This window comes from Anolis sagrei, chromosome 3, assembly GCF_037176765.1.
Source record: "Anolis sagrei isolate rAnoSag1 chromosome 3, rAnoSag1.mat, whole genome shotgun sequence".
Classification (NCBI taxonomy): Eukaryota; Metazoa; Chordata; class Lepidosauria; order Squamata; family Dactyloidae; genus Anolis; species Anolis sagrei.
This window is the reverse complement of record NC_090023.1, coordinates 27,954,787-27,978,795: the sequence shown is the minus strand read 5'-3', so window position 1 is coordinate 27,978,795 and position 24,009 is coordinate 27,954,787. Positions and strand designations below refer to the sequence as shown.

General features: G+C 36.6%; 1 protein-coding gene across 4 annotated transcripts in view; it reads right to left on the bottom strand.

The window, feature by feature from the left end:
- ZMYM2 (zinc finger MYM-type containing 2) overlaps positions 1–24,009 on the bottom strand; it is a 90,446-nt gene that overhangs the window by 36,337 nt on the left and 30,100 nt on the right. For 3 of the 4 annotated variants that reach the window (XM_067466562.1, XM_060770963.2, XM_067466563.1), the window contains 5 exons: positions 23,367–23,652; positions 20,590–20,755; positions 19,741–19,953; positions 5,651–5,801; positions 4,186–4,301 (listed from right to left, as the gene is read on the bottom strand). In XM_067466562.1, the coding sequence (XP_067322663.1) occupies positions 4,186–4,301; positions 5,651–5,801; positions 19,741–19,953; positions 20,590–20,755; positions 23,367–23,652 (932 nt within the window). The remainder of the gene's footprint in view (positions 1–4,185; positions 4,302–5,650; positions 5,802–19,740; positions 19,954–20,589; positions 20,756–23,366; positions 23,653–24,009) is intronic. The other variant, XM_067466564.1, reaches the window with a different exon arrangement.

The following is a 24,009-nucleotide window of genomic DNA, read 5'->3' as shown; positions in this document are numbered from 1 at the left end:
TACCTTTAGCAACAAAATAAGAATTAAAAGATTCAGCTGTAAATGGATTTCAGCGGGACTAAACATCTTAATTTTGGCAATAGCTGATGTCTCCCCATGGCAAGTATAGCTTGGATGGGGAGTCTTTTGTGTTATGCCAGAAATGTTGTAACTGCAATGCACTGTGCCCAAGGCCAACAACCAGAGGCTATGTCAACGTACAGTGCCAGATACTAAGAACACTTGTTAAAAAACAAACCATATCTGGCTACATTCTGTGCTGGGCATATAAGCTTTAGATAAAGGATTATTTTTTTTGTCGTGTCAGGAGTGACTCCTGGTGTGAGAGAATTGGCCGTGTGCAAGGACGTTGCCCAGGGGACGCCTGGATGATTTTTGATGTTTTTATCCTTGTGGGAGGCTTCTCTCATGTCCCCACATGAGGAGCTGGAGCTGATAGAGGGAGCTCATCCGCCTCTGCCCGGATTCAAACCTGCGACCTGTCGGTCTTCAGTCCTGCCGGCACAGGGGTTTAACTCACTGCGCCACCAGGGGATCGAAGATAAAGGATTACCACATATGTATTAGATATTATTCATTCACATTTTGTCGTTGTCTGAGAAGCTCTAAAATTCTATAAAATACTGATGCGGCGAGTAGGTTTGACTGAAATCAGGTTTGGTGTTTGATAGACTCTTTGGCTAAAGTTATTCTGCGAGTAGAGAAGTTAAGCACTGTTTTAGCGGAGAGGTATTTTATGGCAACATAAAGGAAATACCAGAAAATTCTGCCAATCAAAGGAAGGAGGAAGTCTATGATCAAGGCTCTCTACCATAGACAGCCTTGATCACAGCAGTGTCCGGAATCGAGCATAACTTCCAGGATACTGAAGTTGGGGAAAAATGGCGACCTAATACCTCTATCTGTTGTCTGTCCTGTCTGTTTAACGGCATTGAATATTTGTTGTGTATGTGTTCTGTGATCCACCCTGAATCCCCCTTGAGGTGAAAAGGGTGGAATATAAATGCTGTGAGCAAATAAATAAATGGCAGAGGATTGGACTTGATGGCCCATGTGGTCTCTTCCAACTCTGATTCTATGAACCGTGTGCATCATATTTAGTAATTTTCCTTTAATTGCATTTGAACAGCTGTGCTACTTGTTTGGTACTCTACAAGGTGAAATGAACTGGTGTTGAATGCATAATCTTTATTTATGTGTAAATATTTCAATCGTGCCCTGTTACTTTTGAGCTAAAATGTAAAGTAAGAAAATTGTATCTATTTCTGTGACACGTTTGTCAGCTCTGAAAATGTATCTTACCTGTAATTTTTCCATTTGTCCAGAGAATGATAGTCTAGATTCCACTCAATTTAGATCACTTTCCATTGAGTACATGCTACTGACTACCCACATAATATCAGAGTTTATTTTCTTCCCCCTTTAGCTATATAACAAGATTTCCTTGCAGTATGAAGAGCCTGTATCGTTGATTATTGATGGCCATAACCACAATAATTCATCACTTTCCCATGTTCCTCCAAAACCCATCAATGTAAAGCTAAAGAGGTTGAGCTGACCAGCCCACACATAGTTAAAAGAAGCAGAAGTAAATGCAAACTGAAATGTAGGCCACATAACATGAAAAAAAGTTTCATTAATAGCAACCAAAAGCTGGGTCTAGCGGATAACATGCAAGGTTAAAAGATGATAAAGAAAAACTATGATAGTCATAATTTAATTTGCATGGTTAGAAGAAGTAGAAAGGAACCCAGACTATGGTAAAAAAAGTGATGTTGATCAAATGTTTTGATTAAACAATACTGAAAGTGTGTAGATAAGACCTTGAGAAAATTATATTTTTGGAAAGGTTGCCTATTTTATTGATAATTTTTGGATTATAACCCCCAGAATCTACTGGCTATGCTTGTTTATGGTCCTGGGAAATGGGAGTCAAAAAGGTGCTAATAACTGAGTGAGATCTAGAGGTAAAATTAGTAGTCTATCTTGAATAATTTGGACCAAGACAAATATTTCATTTAAACTAGGACACAATTAGAAATGCAGTGTATTTTTATCAACTCTGTATGCAATGGCGAGCTAGTCAAATAACCCAGTTTAAACAGTCCACCATCCAACTAAAAATCACAGTCTCAAAATTGCTACAAGATCCCTTTATATACTGCTATTTCAGATAAATATGGTTTATGCTTTTGAATTCTCTATCAAACAGTATTGTATTTTGTGTAGCTCATCCCCTATTACAAAGCAGAATATTATCTTCCAGTATGACCTCTCACTTCATTTTTATAAAGCAGTTGGTAAAAAATACAAGCTAAAAGTTCATCTAATATATAATCTGTATACATCAAATATATACAAAAGCACTGCCATATTTTATAAAATCACAAATGAAATCTGGTTATATGAAATATACTGGAATAGACATACTTTATAAAAGCTCATGTAAAATCTAAAAACAAAAATGAGAGTTATTTGTAAGTTTAGTCTATTCTTCCCGCGTCAAAATTTCTTGATTTCTTTCGAAATCGGCTAGGGTTGTTGCTCTTCCCAATCCTGCCATTTGGAATGCCTGCATGTAAAAATGTCAGCTTTGTTAAACTTGCACATACTTGAGATTTTGTATGGAATGAAAACTTGGCAATGAATGCACTTGAAACTTGGCAATTGTTCTTTTTAGAACAATTTTCATCTTTTTAAAAAAGGAATGTGAAAGGCTATTATGTTTTTATGCTAAGTTAGATATTCCGCCTCTCCTGCTAACATATGTAATCAAAACATTGAACTTCAATTGGTAAAACCCCACTCAACTGAGATAAGGAGGTAGTAATTATGACAGGTCTATTTCTATACATGACAGGAACACACAGAGATAAGGAAGTAATCATGACAACCAGCTAATCTTTATACATGACAAGAACCTCAAGAAATCCTGTGGTTAGAAAGTGAGTTTAATCCCAAAACTTAAATTGAGCATATCTAAACCTGCCTTTATAAGAGTGAGATTCTTGCTAGTTTTGGGATGCTGTGAGTTTTCCTGGATGTATGGCCACGTTTCACCGAGATCTATGGCAGGCATCCCCAGAGGTTGTGAGGATGCCTGCCATAGATGTGAGTGAAGCATCAGCAGAGAATGCTTCTGGAACAAGGCCATACAGCCCGGAAAACTCACAGCAACCCAGTGATTCCGGCCATGAAAGCCTTCGACAACACTCTTGCTAGTTCAATCAAACCGAGCCACACATCAATGTGACAAATGGCATACTCTAGAATTTCTCAAACTGTGCTCCTCCAGACGTTTTGGACTTCAGCTCCCACAACCCCTAACAGCTGATAAGATAGCTGGGATTTCTGGGAGCTGAAGTCGAAAACACCTGGAGGAATACAGTTTGAGAAACACTGGTATAAGGGAATGTGCAACTGCTTTATACAACCCTTAAATTAGAAAAAAGCACCCTTGCCCTGTAAACATACTACAGCAAGCACAGTGAGCCTTGTATTCCTGCAGTGACAATGAGAACTACTGGTGTACTCCCATCTTAAAATTCAGGGCATCAGGAAATGGAATCCAAATAGCTGATCATGGAAGTTTTCAAATCAGGAAATTACTCTATTATACCCACTTGAACATAGTCAACATTTGATGAGGCACACTGTAAAACTAATTTGTTTGAACATGTAAATGTGTGTGAGTTAGCGTGTGTGTGTATGATGTGATTTTACCTGTAAGTAGTTAAGACAACTATTTAATATGAACATACTAAAAGTTCCTAGTAGACATGCACAGCAAGATATACAGGGTGTATCAAAATGATGGACCCAATTTCAAAGCAGTATATTTCATGAAAGCAACATGTTCCAATTGCACAAAAAGTTAGAAACAGTTTAATACGTTATCAAGTTTTAATAACCATTTAAAGCCAGAAACAAATCTGAAAAATAACCCCACAAATGGAGAGTATGTCATTAGGTCTTACATTGCGGGGTTGCCATCTTGTGTATGAATGAAGCTAGGGGATGTTTGTGAGCATGGAGAGGCATCTAGTGGTAATCATCCTTTCAGATGGCAAGAGTTTCATTCATCAGTGCTTCGTGGTTGCAGAGATATAGTGATTTCAAATTGGGCCCACCTTTTTTAAACACCTTGTACATCCAGGGAGGAAGAGATTTAACACAACAGCTAACCTGAAATTTAGCTACACAACGGGAACTGCAAAAGTTGTACAGTATTCCATCTGGCATTGTGGCTTGACACTGAGGTAAAGAGTTTCGCTTACAAAAGTGGCAAACAATTTCCATACCTAAAAGAAAAATGTAGTTTACAAGGAAAATAAATGCAAATGTACAAGATTATGAATGACAAACTGACACTTCTCAATTTCTGTCAACTGCCATATTTGGATAATCATATCTCAGGTTAGAAAGCAAGAAATGAGTGAACCAAACAATTAATTGCTCTCCAATTAGCCATTGTTTCTAATTTTATATTATTTGTATTTGCCAGATTGGACACAACCTAGAATATTACACCAACTCCAAACTTCAAGTTAAATTAACCGCTTTATATGAATCTGGTAATTAAATTTACACAGAAAACTATGGTTAACAAGACACTTCTTGGTTTGATTGCTCCTACTGCAAATGTATGCATGAACCTGTAAATAATAACCTGGGCCAATGTGAAAGATGTATATATATATTTAGATTTTAAAAAATATAACTGTAATTTTTTTTTAACTCAAGCCCAATTAACTTAACGTACATCATTTCTGTAGTATTACCAAATGCATTCTATGTTGGGGGGAAAGCATAGATATAAATTAAATAAACCAATGTATGTAGTTTTAGCCCTTCAGGCAACTTTATCCCCACCAACTCGGTCTACATTTATTTACAATCATAAGCTAATCTATTATATCAATATGGGGGTGGAATTTTTCATGTACCATTAGAATTTATCACATATTGAATTCTATTATAACAGACTGCACTGTTGTTCCCACCAAAAATATAGGCCTCAACAGCAAAATCAAGGTAAAAGTGGTACTACCATTAATAGTCCAACTAAAAAGAAGCTGTAGCTCAACAAAACATGGATAAGTCCAACACCAAAGGCTTACAGTACTCATTCTTAAATCTGAATCCAGATTGAGTCATGTTTACATCAGAACAATTAGTTAAATTGGACCCCATCTACACTGACTATTTAATTCAGTTCGAAGCTAACTTGAAACTGCAACTTCCAGACAATAAACTCCCACAAAAGTGCACAAAAGGAAGACCTTAATGTGCATCAGTGTTCTGTGGCTTTGTTATCACCATCCATGCCTCAAACTGGTTCGATTTCATATGTAATCACCTGCACAGCAAAACCACTTTCTTCAATCCCAGTTTGAAATTGCATTAAATAATCAGCGTAGATGAGGCCTCAGTCATGACAAATTTAAATCCCATTGAGTCTACCCTAAATAAGATTAAATCTGAGCCATAATACAAAAGCACAGCTAATGATTTTATGTCCTAAATGTTGTGTAATTTGGGCATGAATTTGCTTTAAAATAACCTGTCAGAGGTAAATCAGAGAAAACAAGAAATGAAACAAGACTCCACTAATTTGGAATTGATGAAAACACAGCACCCTCTCACTTACTTTGTGATTTTGCATATTTTGATTTGTGTGTGTTGATACATGCAGTTGAGCAGTATGGCTCCATATATCCATTAGATCCTATGCACTGTGTCATGTCAAAAAACTTGCACTGAGCTCTGCAACCAGTACAAGCTGTTAATTTGACATATTTCTAAAAAAAAGCAAATAAAAACAAAAGCAAATATTGCATTAGTTATAACTCGATCAAACTGATGTATTACAAAAGGCATGCAGAAATTTTCTACTATCTTACTTTCTACTATTCTCAGGTATATGTGGCTTTCTTTATGAACTCAGATCACACTAGAGCAGTGGTTCTCAACCTTCCTAATGCTGTGACCTCTTAATACAGTTCCTCATGTTGTGGTGACCTTCAACCATAAAAATATTTTTACTTCATAACTGTAATTATATTGTTATGAATTGTAATGTAAATATCTGATATGCAGGGTGTATTTCCATTAACTGGACCAAATTTGGCACAAATACCTGATATGCCCAAATTTGCGTACTGATGGAGTTGGGGCTGAGTTTGTCATTTGGGAGTTGGGAGTTATAATTAACCTACAATCAGAGCATTCTGAACTTCACCAATGATGGAACTGAACCAAACTTGGCACACAGAACTCCCATCATCAACAGAAAATACTGGAAGGGTTTGGTGGGCATTGACCTTGAGTTTTGGAGTTGTTGTTCACCTACATCCAGAGAGCACTGTGGACTCAAATAATGATAGATCTGGACCAAACTTGGCACAAATTCTCAATATGCCAAAATGTGAACACTGGTGGAGTTTGGGGGAAATAGACATTGACAGTTGGATGTTGTTGCTGGGATGTGTAGTTCACCTACAATCAAAGAGCATTCTGAACCCCACCGATAGAATTGGGCCAGATCTCCCACACAGGACCCCCATGACTAACAGAAAATACTGTATATTCTGCTGGTCTTTGGTAATCCCTCGCAACCCCCAGGTTGAAAAACGCTGCACTAGAGTGCTATATATGCTTTAAAATAAGTACTCTTCACCCAGTGGGATTGAAATGACCATTTCCCACCCATTATCGTGTTTGTTCCATATTGTCACCTAATTTTGAAATGATGTCCATATATTCTGCTCACTCATTATATTCTCATTTTAAACCTTTCATTAACACGTATAACACAGACTGCATCATGAATATAAGCTCTATTTAAACACAACAAATGCTAGGATTTTTTTAAAAAAAGAAATATGTTACTAAAGAATAAGAAGTAGGGAGCTTGTAGTCCTCCAAATACTGGACTGCTGGTCCCATAACTGGTTATCCTGTCCAAGGCTGAACCAAGTTGTCACCTGGCAACATTTGGACGGTCAAAACATCTCACTCCGTTCTAAAAAAAACACATATTTTATGTTTATAAATACAAAATATGTGCAAAATATTTAAAGTGACTTGAAAGAAAGCTCCATTCTATGAATTTGTGCAACAAATCTCTTGAAAACCAAGTGATGTTCCTATATGGACTTAGTAAGAACAAATTACATGTGTTGGAGATAGAACTCAAGTCTCAACATGAAATTAATTTATGTTTCATATACACCTCATAAACATGCACAACATTTTAAATAGCATTGTGCATGAGACAAAGTTTGTGTACATTAAACTATCAGAAAACAAATGTGCCATTATCTCAGTCACCCATGTGGATAAATTTAGATTTAGAAGTATTTCAGATTTTGGAATTCCAGATAAGGAATGTGTACAGTATTTATTTTGTTAAGAAGACTAGACTCTGCCTCTCATTGTAGATTTTTCACATCAAAACTAAAATAAAATTAGTGGTCTTTTTGAGCTACTGGTTCAAAGTTGCACACACTTCTTTTGATAATCAATATTTTGACTTCAACTCTTATCTGAAGGAATAACAAAAACCTACCTAAGTTTGTTTTGCACTGCTAGAGAAATGCCAACATCAGTGCAGTTATGACCATGCAGAACATGGCCATACAGCCCGGAAAACTCACAGCAACCCAATGCAATTATTGTTACAACCAAGTATTAACCAAATATGGGCTTAAGGAACACCAATTTGCCACTTGATATATTGCCAAGTATTAAGTTTGATCTGATTTTCATGTTGAGCATGCATTAAAAAATCAATCATCTCCAAGACAGATCTCGGTGATGAGCAGATGATTTCAAGAAGAGAAACATTCAGAACAAATCATTTCTAATGTATGTTGCACTATGTAATAAAAAAAATCCCAGGAAAGTATTGAGGAATGAAGGTATGAAAAAGATATATGAACAGAAGAATATTAGGGTCAGGGGGCATTTTCTCTGGTACTAATTTAGATTTCTCAGAGCAGGGGTTCTTAAACCTTTTCTGCCACAGAGCTCTTTTTGAAGCAAAAGTTTCTCATGGAGCCCCAAGAAATGTATCTATCTATCTATCTATCTATCTATCTATCTATCTATCTATCTATCTATCTATCTATCTATCTCAGGCATGGGCCAGGCCAGTGGCAGATGAATGGAGAGTGTTTGTGTGAACTAACTGGAAAAAAATGCAACAAATTCTTATGCACACTGCATATATCTCATCTGGAGTGCAAAACAAAAGGAAAGAAATAACAATACATGAAGAATTTTAACCAAATAAACTTAACAGAATTTCAGTGGAAGACCTCAGGGGCCATCCAGTTCAACCCAGTTCTGCCATGCAGGGAAAGCGCAGTCAAAGCACCCGCAACAGATGGTCATCAAGCATTTGTAATAATAACAGTAGTATTAGTAGTAGCAGTAGTAGTAATAATAATAATAACAATAAGTAGTAGTAGTAGCAGCAACCCTAGGGGCCTTCTGCCATGCAGGAAAAGCACAACCCCCGCCCCCCCTTAGTGATATGGGGTTTTAGAAGCAAAGACGGTGAAAGTAAAAGGATAAGGCCAGCAAGAGAGGCGAGGGAGGCAAGGGAAAATGGTTTTTGGTGGTGAGGGAGGTGTGGGGAGGAGGAGGGAGAGGAAGGAACCCGTGGAATCAGTATGCTTTGTGGAACCCCAAGCGCTCTATGGAGCACTTTGAGAACCACTGTCTTAGAGCATCATAGTTGGAAGAGTCCCTGGAGGTCATATTGTTCAATTTGCTACCGATTCAATAAATCTTTGGATTGGTGGCCATGCATAGAGTGCTTGTAAGGCCAGGAAGTTCTCCAAAGATTTGTTTGCATAATTTGAACCCATTACTTCCACTCCTATCACCTGAAACAACAGGATAAAATAATTTCATCATCTGAAACGCTTTCCAAATATTTTGAATACTGAGTTGTGAAGTAAACATGTATGGCTTCCATTATAGTCCCACTAAAAAGTCTGACATGAATCCATATTATAACAAAGAAGTTCTGCTGAATGCAGCAAACAAATCCATCCAGTACAGCATCTTCTTTTCTATAGTGGTTAGCCAAGCTTTTCTACAAACCTTGCAAACAGAATAAAAAGACATCCCCTTTTAAAATCATTAGATCTAACAGCCATCACATGGTGTGAGAAGACCGTTAGTCTTCAGAGATACAGAGAAACTTCACACCAGAGGTGACTGGGAAATTCTAGAAGTTCCAGACTTGCATCTTTGTTCACTCAATTTTTGTTTCCTAATGTAATGTAATCTTTCTTCACATGAGAACAGGCCTCTCAATTCTGCTGGTGCTCTTTCCCAGCTGCGCAACTGTCTTATTGTGAGTTGATGACCAGGACAGTGTGGTGTTCCAATTCTGGATCCATCATATATTTGGAATTTAAAAGTTTGGTTATTAGCAACTTACTTTTGAATTCTTTCCCCAAGAATCCGCATCATGGAATTCATTGCGTTCAAGGATGCCCAACAGTTGTGTTGAAAATTTTCAAGAGATTTCTGAAGAGTTCTTTTTGTCACTCTATTTTTTCTGTTTCTTTCCATTCACTTTTTGTCACTCTATTTTTCTGTTTCTTTATCCCCCCCCCTTTCTCTCTCTCTATATAAAATCCTCCATTCATAGCTGCCATTCTGTCTGCCCTTTCCCTTCCTTTCCCCTCTGCTATAGAACTCTGGCAGGACAGAGGAGTGTTTAAAAACCTCATTCAGTTGCCCTTCAGACAGGCTGACAGGGGATCAGGCCAAACGAGAACTCTCTGATGGCAGGAGTGTACTGATCAAGGATACAGACAGCTCTTACTTCAGCAGGTCAGCAGAGGCCATGCCCTCCTCCAGAATGGTTGCACCTGGGTCCACAAAGAACATAGTTGAGATATCCAGATTGTGAGGGCACCTCACAAGCACCCTACAGGCCTCTTCATTTAACAAGAAACAATTTTGGATGAAGGGTCAGCAACAAGATATAGAGCCTTCCATTTTGGTTTTATTTTACCAGTTATTTTAAAAACATGTTATGGTTTTGATACTATTATTATGGGTTGATTTGCTGATTACAGAAGACAAACATATAGATGTTATTCTGGGACCTCCAACTTCACGAACAAGACCATATTAGGCTATGCATGGAATTGCCCAAGGGTTTTGACCACCAATAAAATTTCCCCCACTTTTAGTTGGGCACTTTCACGTCATTTCTGACTTGTGGCAATCCTAAACCCAACCTATTGAGCATTGGGTTGTTGTTCTTGGTTGTTTTATTTTGGGGGTGGGATTATAGAGGTTTATCTTTGGTTTCTTCTGAGGCTGAGAAAGTATGACTTTTCCAAGTTTTTCCATCGCAACGCAGGGATTTCAACCTTTGTCTCCAGAGTTGTAATCCAAACTTGTAATCCAAGTTTCTAGCATCATGTAAACCGAGACAAAGAAATACTATATTTGGCTTGTTCACATCCTTAGTACCTTTGCCAACACCTATTCTTTGGATATAAAATTGTTCAGATGAAATTCGAAATTACTATTTTAGAAATTTGGTGACTGAAGGAAAATTTCATGGGGTGGGTATTCTTATCCTTATTGGGAAAAATGCCCTCATATTTTAAGCCAACCCCATAACTACATCTTTGGGGTTGTCCTTAAAAGATATTCCAGAAACCTTCATTGGTCCATAAGGTACTTATACATATATTGGTTGGTGCAAGCTACTATAATGAAACAATGGGAGGGTAACAGTCTTGACCCTAAACCAAAATGCAAGTCCATATTTTGGTAATACTTTATTAAGTCAGTGTAAAGGCAGAAAATGTATCACATTGACTTTGAAAGCCCGCAGGCTTCTTCATTAGATGAATATGGTAAAAAACACTGTTGGAATCATGGCATTTACATTTATGAAGTGTTTTGAGAAAATGTCTAGGTAGATTTCTAAAAGCCATGGGCTGACTGTGTACAAAGCTTGTCAAAAGAAAGACAATGATTATCCACAGCAAATTATAAAGCAGCCCCTTTGAATAATTTTACCTGCCTTTAACCAGTAAAAAGGTGCTGGAGTGGAACGGTGGGGTGGCAATGCATTGTAACTTCAAATGGAGAATCAAAACCTTGTTTCATCCACAAACTCTACCTCAGTTAATCTTTTTTTTAAAAAAAACAAAAAACCCACACATCTGCATGTCACTTTTCCCCTTCTCTTATACATTGCTATTAAGACTAAAACCTTTGAAAGCTAGTTTGATATGTTCTGTGGATACTAATTATAAACAATGGTGTTGTCAAACAGTGTCCTTTATATAAAATGGCGAAATCAAGATTTTCCTTTTGAATGTTTGTGCGTGAATATTTTGAAACCATGGATGTTGGAATCTGTGGACAGAGAATCTGTGGATGCAGAGGCTGATTTTATTCTGAAATGTCTTCGTTGTTTACCATTTCGTTTCTGACAATCATTTAAGGTGTTCATTTTAACACATTTGGAAAATCTGACTTGATTCCATGTATTTTTGGAGGCACAATGAACATTGAATATACATACATACAAATGTATTTCATTTTAAAATTGACTAACGAAGTACTTACCCAAATACCAGTAGTTAATGACATTTAGTTCCTGATGATAGGTCAGAAATTATCAGAAATTATGAACCTAAACCCCACTAAAACATGCAGTATGCTTCCCTTCCTCTTCTTCACCAGAAAGTGTAGTACCCCACCTCCCAGGGGCCTTGTATTTGCTAAAAGCAAGTGTAATTCCGTAGTGAGAGCTGATTTATAATATGAGTAAACATTGCCTTTCTTTTGACTGCCTTTGTCCACAACTTGTTTATGACCATGCAGTCTTTGTCCTAACTTTTAAATCTAAATGTTCATAAATGTAAAAGCTATGAACCCAGCATGGCTTTTCTGTGCAAGATAGTTAAAGGAATTGCCATATTTCACCAAATCTAAGGGACACCCTCCTTTTTGAAGCTTGATGTTTTTGAAAACATAATTTTCTTATAATTTTTTTTAAAACATTCTTCTACAAGCACAATAACTAGTTTTGTTTCAACACGGAAGTCATCTTGTCTGCATTACTCTTTTTTCCTCATTGGGGAGGAAGCAGGACGAGAGACTTAGCCAGACCAGTTAACAGTCATCTGGATATGGTGGAAGACATAATGGTGGGGGCTGACAAAACCGTTGAACTGGGGATCTTTCTCTTCCTTCTCCCTCCAAGCACACTTTTCCCCAATTGAGGGCCTCCAAAATATCTGTGAATCTACGATGCCATTGACTGTAAAACGTACCTATTTTTGGAGCCTCTAAAAAGGGGGAAAGTATGCCATAGAATTGGTGAAATATGGTAAATTCAGATATCCAGAGCAGAGGTTGAGAGAAAGAAAGCATAGTCTGAACAAAAGAAGTGAACAATATTTGTAGCAGAGTTTTAGATAGTTGCAAAAAGAATCAGCAGTTTAATAAGTGTATATATTTAACAAGTTGACTATCCACAAATATAGTTTTCTCTCTCTCTCAAAACTGCAACAATTCAAATAACACTATTAACTGTGTATTGCTTTTCAAGTTGTAGCCAAGAACTACATGCAGATAAATTTAAATGTTAAATTACTTCACTACACATATGTCGGCTAATTTGTTCATCTTTAAGAATTTATTGCATCTTATCAAGAACCTACATTGCCCTGTATTGCCCTAACACATCCACGTCACTCTTTTTAAAGTCATAGGTTTTTTATTATTTATTTATTTATTTTGGGATTTTATATCCCATCCTGTGTCAACCTCCGCAGAGGGACACAGGGCGGCTAACAAATCGGCACCCCATGACGCCCACATCAAAAACATAGATGCATAATTTAACGTCAATATTATAATACTATAAAACAGCATAAAAACAATCAATCAATCAGCAGTCACCGGTTTAAATCATCATCCAAGGGCAGTCCATCAGTTCTATATAAGTCAACACGTCAGCAAGTCAGCTTAATCTACAAAGGCCTGATACCATAGCCAGGATTTTACTTGTTTCTGGAAGGTCAAGAGGGATGCAGCGGATCTAATTTGACTCGGGAGGGAGTTCCATAGCCGGGGGGGGGCCACCACAGAAAAAGGCCCTGTCCCTTGTCCCCGCCAGACACAATTGCAACAATGGGGGAACGAGCAGGGTTACCCCAGATGATCTTAGGGCGCTAGGTGGATCGTAGGGGGAGATACGTTTGGATAAGTAAAGTGGGCCAGAACCGTTCAGGGATTTATAGGCCAAAGCCAGCACTTGAATTGTGCTCGGAAGCTGATAGGCAACCAGTGGAGCTGGCGTAATAAGGGCATTGTGCGTTCCCTGTACCCAGCCCCAGTGAGCAACCGGGTAGAGAAACACAAGGCCATTTTTGTAGTCCCTACATGTTATACTAAATAAGGTGTTTCAGAATAAATTATCCATTTTCAAAACACAAAGAACAGCATCTGAAAATAGGAACAGTAAGAGGGAAATTATAGGAAAAGAGTGGTTGCTAACTGAGTGTATATTTTTTTTCTTCTAAAAAGCTGTGTATAGCACTAAATCTATTGTATTAACAGTTATTGGTATAAGAACATGGAATGAAACTCAACCAATGAAATGAACTTTTCCCTTTAGAAAGACCAGCCACAAGAAACATTTGCTCAACAATCCAGATTTAGAATGTTTCAATGTCAAATACCCTATATACTTGAGTATAAGCTGACCCGAGTATAAGCCGACACCTAATTTTACCACAAAAATCTGGAAAAATGTATTGACTCGAGCATAAGCCGATGTTGGGAAATGTAGCAGCTACTGGTAAATTTCAAAATAAAAATAGATACCAATAAAATAACATTAATTGAGGCATCAGTAGATTAAATATTTTTGAATACTTACATAAAACTGTAATTTAGGATAAGACTGTCCAACTCTGATTAAATCATTATTCTAAACTTCTTCAATATAAATGTGATTATGTATCCATCCAATAAATACCATAGTTAAAATAAACTATACATTTTGGGGAAAATGTGTGTGTATGAATAAGAAAAAGTGGGAAAGACTGGCGTTGCTGGGAAAGTGAGAAAGAGGGGCTGCTGGGAAAGTGGGAAACTGCCCTGGGAAAGGGGGCAAGACTGAAATGGGAAAGAGGATAGAACCTGGGAAAGGCTGGATGGAAAGGGAGCTGGAAAAGTGGGAGCGAGGGGCTGGAAATAGTAAAGACTGGGGTAGGAAGGAGGAAACTAGAAAAAGGGAAGGGGGGCTGGAAAAGTGGAGGAAAGTGAGTGGAAAGGACCGAGGAGAAGGAGGTGTATGGCCTCTCCTCCCTTCTCGGCACAGCGAGTGGAGAAGAAGGCACGTGAGAGAGGACATGAAGGTGCACAGCCTCTCCTCCTCTCTTGGCACAGCAACCCAGCTAGGTTGCTGTGCTGAGAGGTGAGGGTCTTGGCGGCTTCTTTCACCCCCACTCCTTTTTGCCAGGACCCTCCCTCAAGTATAAGTCAAGGGGGGGCTTTTTCAGCCTAAAAAAGGGCTGAAAAACTATGCTTATACTCTAGTATATACAGTAATCTACGCACTCAACACTTGTCACACGTCCATTTTGGTGCCTTCTGAATTAACATTATTTACCTACTATAATGTTACTTCCTAAACAAGATTGTTCTATTGCTGCAAACTGCTTTGTTCAATATGAAAAGCTTATTGCCTTAATTCAAAAATCAGGATAAGCTTAGTAATCAAAGTAATAGCAGTGAAAATTAGGAACAAGGAATTGAAAAGAAAAGCAAGAAATATGTCCCAGAGTGAGAACTGGCATGGTGAAGTGGTCTGAGCATTGGTCTACAATTCTGGAGACCAAGGTTTGAATCGCCCGGTTAGCCATGAAACCTCACTGGGTACAAGTCACAGGCCCTCAGATTCAGAGGAAGGCAAAGACAAACCACATCTGAACTAATCTGGTCTAGAAAACCCCATGATAGGTTCACTTTATATCACCATAAATTGGAAGCAACTTGAAGGCACAAGAATGTCCCAAAATGTTAATCACTAAAGAGAAAGTAAGCCAAGAATAATCAAAGCTGAGCTGGCAAAAAAAATCAGTGGGAGCTGAAAGCACAATGGTTTATTATTAAAATATAAAAAGATTATTAAATTATCCATTTACATAGACAAGTGTAGTCTGTTTACTGGATACAGACATATCTAGGGAAGAAAAACTATATATACTGTAATATGTGAATTACAGAACAGGATACAGTTTATTCTAAGTACGCAATAGGCCAGAGGTATTCATACCAACTTATGTTACTGGATTCTAGATTAGAATCCAAGTAAAATCTAGAAACTGCCACACAGATTTCTTGATGTCAGACACATACATTAACACATTATCTGCAAAAGTAACTGAACAACCAAACATTATGGGTGCCACACAAAGACCATTAGGAATTTATACAGAATGGACAAGCTCATGTACCCCTAATTGATATTTATATAAATTAGTATGATTTTTTAATATTATGAAAATCTATTTAGTTAGCTGCACTTTAATTTACTTGCTTATAATCCTATCAAGATTGCCAAACTGAACCTTATTAAGATCACTTCCATTACATATCCAAATCCTAGATTCTTTGGAGAAACTATCCATGAATGCAACCTCCTAATGACTGGGAAATTTTGGAAGCACCAACATTTTAGACAGTTTCTATCTGCTCGGCCTCATCTACCAAGTTTCTTTTCATTTTGGACCTAAATGCCGAGAATGCAGTCTGTACTCCTCATGTTTGTTTTGCAGACAAACTTGTATCAAACGTCTCCACCTTACCCTTAGGGTAAGAAAAAATTATTAGTGCCTCCATCATCCCTTCTTTTTTGGATGTTCTTTGTTCCTACAGAACACCCAATATACTGTAAAAAAAATCATTTTCTTTTTAGTGCCACTTTTTATATCCAGAATAGCCTTTCACTTGGAAACAAGTTATTTTCCTTGGAAAATGGCCAGAATTTGTACAGATTCTAGGAACTTTAAACATCTGTATGGGAAAAATAATTATTTTTAAAAATCTGACATCAATAATGAACTTGAGACAAGTCAAGACATGAACCTGTCGAAGTTTTTTACGGAAACCAAGTACCAAATGTTCTGACTTGAACACCAACTAGTTCCAGAAGTTTTAATTATTTTTTATTAATGCTTTCAAGTCTCACTATCTGCTAGGTAGCTGATTCATGCTTTAATTTTCTCATGTTTTATTTCATATGTTCTTAAAACTGTATTTTGAATTGATTTAAAACCAATCTATGAACATATGGTTAATATTTATTCATTTCTTTTTCTTTTGAGATTTTCTTATTTTTATAGAAATGCTAGACACTCCCATATAAAATTAATTCTGCAACAGAGAATCAGTATTTTGATGCAACAAGTAAAGACTTCATTACTACAGCACCTGTAACTTATATGTATTACTATTTTTCATTCCAAATAAAATTCTCAAATCAGAATATAACACCTGGAGTTTCAAAGTATTTTGACCAACACAATGGGAAACCTCTAACCTGCCCAAAAATAGACAGTCAAGAACATACTGTACTAAGCTGGATGGTCTGACTTAGTATAAAACAGTTTTCTAGATTATCCACTAATGAACAATGAATAGAACATGTCCTGCAGTTGTTTCTTAGAACTAATGACAGAAGCAAATTAAAACTCAACTTCAATATGGCTACACTGAAATCATGAGATGATGAGAAAAGGGAAACGTTTCCTATGCAGCAAATAGGCATGGAAGGCAAATCTTCCCTACACGTTGCTGGGGAAAGCATCACCAATATGCAACACCTGCAATCCTATGAACTACACACACTATGAACCCATTACACTGGTTTCTCCTTCTCTCATGCATTGCAGTACATGTCTCACATCAAAAAAGGAAACATGCTTTAGTTTAGAAGTGTTCAAAAGTATTTTTCCTATGTGGAAGCCATAAAGCAAGAAGATACGGTAGAAAGCAAAGAATATGCAAACTAGAACAGTGTTCAAGAAAAGCAGGATTTAAGCATTGCCAAGAGAAAGATATACCATTGTGTGTCCATAAAAACTATCCAGAATAAAACTATATATACACGAAGAAAATGCTAGCAACCAAAGTGAAATGGAACTCAAGCAACTACTTCAAAATTATTTGTGAAAATGTATTTATTTAGCAAATGTTAAGTAGGTAGGTACAATTATTGTGTGTTTCAGTTCTGATTTTCCTACTACATACAACTCTTATATATTAGCAAAAGCAAAAGCAGCAATTTTTAAAAGCCTACAGTGTTTAGCTGGAATTCTATTTAACTTTAATTTTGATCCAAAAGTTTCAAAACAAATTATATACCCAATGACTATACTCTTACTATTCTGATAAAAATATTTTAAGGTATTAAACATATTTATTTTAACAATATAGATAACATAACTTTTAACTATTCTAACATATAGATAGGTCTATTGACTTTTAAGTTGAAAAGTCTAAAAGCATGGCTTAAGGTAAAATGTGCTACATTCCTTTATAATAATTTCAAATTAGATTATAGCTATTGCATAAAATGCTATATTATGAGTATGTATTACACTATGATAATGTAGATCTTTCTACATTAGCATCAAAAATAGTATTTAGATTATGATTATATAGGCCCAAGGAGCCATTTGTTCATCACTCACTCTAAGAATTTAAAGCCAAGGCACCAATTTCCCATGTCTTGAAATTAACAACAATAATAAAATAACCTTAGATTTTCAGTGAAATGACACTTACAATCCAGTGGCATGATCAACATGTTTCCTATAAACAGGCAAAAATACCAATATCGAACTTATATGCTTTGCCACCAACTGAACTCAACTGAACTCATATAAAGCTGGGCACACTGTAATGTTCCCAGATGCATTGGGAGGCCTGTGAATATCTGCAATGTCTTTGTCTTTCCCCCAGCTGCATATGCCTTTGTCAGCTGTCCTAGGGACAAGCCAAACCATTAGATTTTACTAAAGGATGCACATGGGGGGGGGGGGGGGGGGGCTCCCTCGTAGACAACTGCTGAGCAAATTATTGGTTAGTCAGCCAAAGGCCAACAATGAGGAAGAGTAATGTTCTACAGGCACTACTTCCTAGAAGTAGAAGTAGAAGGATTCATCCAGTACTATTATGTTCTGCATGTATGCAAATATCCAGGTCATCAGATTGCTTAAATGCTTCCACCACTAATAAATCAAATATGACTTTTAAAATGCTCTCTACAAACAACACACCACCTGAAAACATAAAAAAATGAAAGATATGCCAAAACAGAACAAATAATCTATACAAGTGAAGAAGTATACATGTCACAATAATCGATGAGATACAGACTTGACATTTGACCACAATTCCATGTTCACTTGTAATTTCAGCAATGCATTACTGGTTGTGTGGGGAAATCCCATGTTATTCTTGTATCTTTTGGGTTCCTTCATGAAATCTTATTCAAGGCTTCTCCAAGTTTCTCCGTGGCTTCAGTGTATGCCTATCATTTTTAGTATCTTGAATAACCTATTCTGCCCCTTTTGTATTGCTGTGTAATAAAACAACAAGGCTCTTGTTATGTTTCTAGAAGTGCCATTTCCATATTATATAAATAAATAAATAGCATTTCAATAGTCAAGAGTTGGACTGGTTAAAACAGATATAGTATTTTTCATTCAATATTAAGATTTCTAGTTAAAATAAACTATTGAAACTACTTATTCAAAGAAAGGAACAGTAAATTCTTATATACAAATTGGTATAAATGCCTTGGTGAAATAATACACTGGCCCAGACCCAAATTCCTATATCCAAAGCAGAGTCCACACAAGGATGGTGATCAAGGAGAAATTCTCACACCATCCCCTACCTTGCAGTCCTCCTTCTGAAAAGTCTCTCCAGAAGGTTAGAGGAATATCTTTGGAAATACACAACTTAAAGGCCAGGGGAATTGCAGTAGGAGGGATAAATCAGGGGGAAAATCTATGGCAGGTGCATTGATCCAGTCATTTTTGATCAGCTTAAATTATCTCAGGATTTTGTGGGCAGAAATATAAAACAAGCCACAATTAGCTCTTCAAGGAAAGATAGGATAAAAAAAACTATACACACTGCCATTGCAAATATTGGTTGGTATATTGTCTCTCTGAGAGTCTGAAATAAAAATTTGTGACAGCTTTAACTTTATATTTTTAAATATACTTTCTTTCTCTTTTTTGGGGGGGAGGGGGGGATATGTCACACTATGCAACATGCCCAGATAAGCAAATAACATTTTCAAGATTTTCAGTGAGATCTTCATATAGAGAGACAAACTTTGTGCGCAAAATTTTCTTCGTTTTTCTCATAGTTTCAAAAGAATTAGAAACCTCTAGGAAAGCTGCCAAAATTCTTTATGCTGAGAAGAATGGATGAAATATATTTTATTGACCAGAGTAGTATGTATGTTACAGACATGCCTCCAAACCAATAAAAGTAGGTAGATTATGGTGGTATGTTCTCAATGAAGATGAGTAACTGTATATCTCAGTTTTACCTTTGCTTAATAATCAATACAATAAGCACACCACTTTTCTATAGAACTGGTTAAGGAATTTAATATATGTTATTAATTATATAAAACGGCAGAAGAGTTACCTGTTTGTATTCACAAACGCAGTTTTGGCAACAGAATCTTTTCGGCTCCCCATCAACCACAAGGATGTTGTTTGCTGCACCTTTACTGGGCAGGTATTCCCCACAATGCTCACAGCAATTCATAATTAAACCATTTGCCATTCGATAGCGATTGAAGCAGTGGTCACTGCACAGCTTATGTGTCATGTTTTTAAAGCTAACTTCATGACGTATCTAAAAGGGTAAACAAATAATTTTTCTATTAAAAAATCAAATATCAAAAGATATGTTGTTTTATCATTACTAATGGAAGCAATAGCCACATGCATTTAAATGAAACTCCAAGCTTTGTTTCAAAAATGAGGAAAACTTTCTCATTTTATAACATGTACGATTTTTAAAGTAATGTAAACAGAACCAATTATGTGACAAGTTTTGAAGTATAATTTTACAATGAAGTATAATTTCACAATTAATTTTATAATGAAGTATAATTTAAGCAAGACTATTATCAATATGAAAGTCATGGGAAGATGCTAGCTTATATCTTAGCAACAAAAATCAAATAGTGTTTAGTATAAATAAATTTAGCTCATTGGTGGCTGTAGCACAGACATTCATGCAAAAAGCTTGAAGAAGCAAGTCAAATATTTCAAATTCTGTGGCTATCAGACACAAGATTTGGTATGGTCAGTAAAAAATTGTAGATCACATGCTAAGTATCAGTATTTTCTTTATGTCTGAAAAACACCTTAACCAATTCATTTTTTAAAAAGGTAATAAGATAAATAAAAGAAAACACTGGGGTTCTGCCAAGCGATTAATATGCATAATACTATTTTAATTTATCAAGGGGGAAAGCAAACAAACCTCTGTTAGTTTACCACAGATTGTGCATCTTGATTTATTCAAGATTCCCTTCGAAGGATTCTGTTTTTCTTCATAGAAAGACAAACAAGATGTACTGCAAAACTCCTGGAAGGACTCACTTGAATCAACCTGAGCAACAATGGTACCTTTCATTGTTGTTATATCTCTAAAAATAGAAATAGCATTGCAGTATTTTAGCTACTAATTTCATATTCATGGAGAGTACAACACTAAAAAACTCCTGTACCTCCATATTCACATTATGGAATTCAAGTTAAAAGAGTAGTGTATAAACAAAAGTCTAAATGGTGAACCACAAACTTAATTTGGGCAAGGAGTTGATCTACTTCAACTTATAGATCTCGCAGTACACACAGAATTTTTAGATCATATTAAAGAAGCATTCCCCTGACCCAGTAATTTGGATCAAATTCCATTTGGTTTAGATGGCTGTAACACATTCTATGTAGGGCAGTCTTTCATGTGTTCAGAAAACTTCAGCTGATTCAAAAAACGACAGCCAGACTGTTAACTCAGGCTGGCTACTGGGAGAACACAGATGGCTATCAGTTAGTTTCTGGGCACAATTGGATTTTTGAATATTTGATATGTGTATTATGGAGATTTGATATACGTAGTATCTTGAAGATTTGGAGTCTATATACAAAATTAAATTTGTGTTTCTTAGTCTGAAGGTAAGTTTTTGCACAATATTTGTATGATTTGGTGCATGAAACATAATTTGTGTGAATGAACTATCAGATAACGAAGGTGATTGTATTTTCCTGCATGGGTTTGGACTGTGTGAATCTTGTGGTTTCTTCCAGCTTTATAATTCTATGTGTCATATTTTAGTTATCCATGTAGACAATTTTGGATTTTGGAAGCCTGCAATAAAAAGGTTGTGACAGTTTTCTGGATAATGAATACTGAACCTGTAATCCTTTTCATTTATCATCAAGGAAGGTGATGATTACCATTTTACATTAGGCTTGACAATGGACTGAATAAGAACGAATACAATGAATACACAAGATGAAGCTGTTGTTCAGTATAAAAGGTCTGACTTGGGGACAAGGTTTTTCAAAGATCACGTTTGTTGCTTACAAATATTAGTGACTTACAAGAATTCTCTATTGTCCCTAGTTATTTAGGCCCAGTTCCTAGGTTGCCACATAGTACTCTGTTTTGCACTTCACCCACTTCCTTGGACCTATTTGCACTATCCCTTGCCCAACCCTCTTATAGCCTGGACACACCCACTTCAAATATCCTGGCCATTGGTTTTTTTTATTTTCGCCTGCTGGAGTTTTAATGTAATTGGTTTTATACCTTTAATCTTTATTGTGTTCTATTTGGGTTTGATTTTATGATGCTTTTATTTTAATGTGTCTTGTTTTGTGGGTGGCTTTTACTTTGTATGTATGGTTTTTGCTTTTATGTATTGTGAACATATTGTCCATATGTAAACTGCCCTGAGTTCCTTCGAGGAGATGGTGGTGGGATATAAGAATAAATTTATTATTGTTGTTGTTTGGCAGAAGTCAACTCCTTGTTGGCGAAAGGGGCGATCCAAAGGTTTCCGTCTCGTTTAGACAGTAGTGCCTTCTTTTCAAGGTACTTCATGGTACTGAAGCCGGATGGCTCTCTTCGACCGATCCTCGACCTCAGGGCACTGAACAAATTTATACAACCAGCCAAAATCTCCCTAATTCCCTAAGCTAAAGAACCTGAAACACAGCCAACATTTTTGCAATTAAGCAAACTAACTGTCCAACTTATCACCGTGCAAATAGCTGTTTTGATGGGTGATTAAAATAATAAAACTTAGTAAAAACTGGTATGGCAGCATTTATATTTAAGAAACAACTGATTTAGAGACATATAGCTGTCATATCGTAACAAAAACTGGCACCATGCACAGAACTCACCTCCACCAGTGCTTACTCAAAACATTTGTACCAGTGATTGAAAAATTGCGTTCATGATTTCGAAACTTGTCAGCCTGACTTTTCCTCCTTTCTTTCAAACAAGAGTTTTCTAGCTCATGCATCCATAAACCCAGAATCCTAACTTTTGCTTAAGCTGGTCTTAATAGAAATGCCACAAGAGAGAATTCAGAGCTAAACACAAGCATAAATAATAAAAAAGAACAGCGAGTCTGTCCTTCTTTACACATTTCCAGGCTTTGTTTTGGATTATATTACACATAGAAAGGAGTAATTATTCACAAGAGACACAGGAGAGAGGAAAAACTTAATTTAGAACCAGAGTTGGAAGAGACCACAAGGGCCATCCAGTCTAACTCTAGCCATGCAGGAATACATAAGCAAAGAACTCCTGACAGACGGTCATCAAGCCTCTGCTTTAAAACCTCAAGAGAAGGAGACCACCACACACCTTCCACTGTGAAAGAGCTCTTTAGTTTAGATGGAATTTCTTTTCCTGCATTATAATCTACCTTGTGTCTACAAATATAATGAAAATAAGCCAAACTATGGTTTGCTTGTTGTAAACAGGTTTCAGGATTGTCCCCCCCCCCCCCCCCCGACAGGGCTTAGGTCAAATCAGTCTATATTCAAAGTGAAACAGAAGGCCACCGTTGAAACAATGGATTTCAATTCTGTTTTGAAACTAAACAATACATGCTGGCCTACAAGTTCACATTATAGTTTGGATGTCAATACAGTTATGAATACTATTCATGTCCTAAATAGTTAAATAAGCATTTCAGTAATATTACTGCCATAGATCAAATTTCAAAAGAAATCACTTACTTTTTGCACATAACACAGAGTTTCTTTGGAGCTGGCTTATGTGAGAATGATGAAAGGCAAGTAGTGGAACAAAAGAGATGTACGGATCCTTTCCGCTGATATGCCGTCTGACCCTTCTGTAAAGGTTTTTTGCAGTTAGCACATGTGACTTTAACTTGCTTAGAAGGTTGCTGTTGTGCAGAAGACTGGAAGACTTGTTTGGGAAGAGATGCCACTGGTGACAAAGAATCTGCACCTGGTTGTTTCTGATTCCTTGGAAATGAAGCTGACTGAGATATCCAGGAATCTTAAAGAGATAAAATGAATGAAATTAAGTAAACAAGTGCTTAGGAACACACTAGCCAGCGAACTGACAGTGAAGTACAATATTTCTATAGAGGACAACATATTCTATGTTACAATATATTAGTCACTGAAATAGCAACACAGTATTTTCTGGTCAGAACATATCCCATGTCTGCAATGATATTGCACAATACTTTAGAATGTGAAGTGGACTACTAAGAAGTACAACATAAATGGCAAGGGTAGGATGTGTCCCCTGACTACTTTTTGTGGGCTTCAAAATAGTGCCTGATGTCTGTTAAAAGATTCAACACAAAATTTCATGTTGCTTACAAAATCACACTGGAAATCACTACAT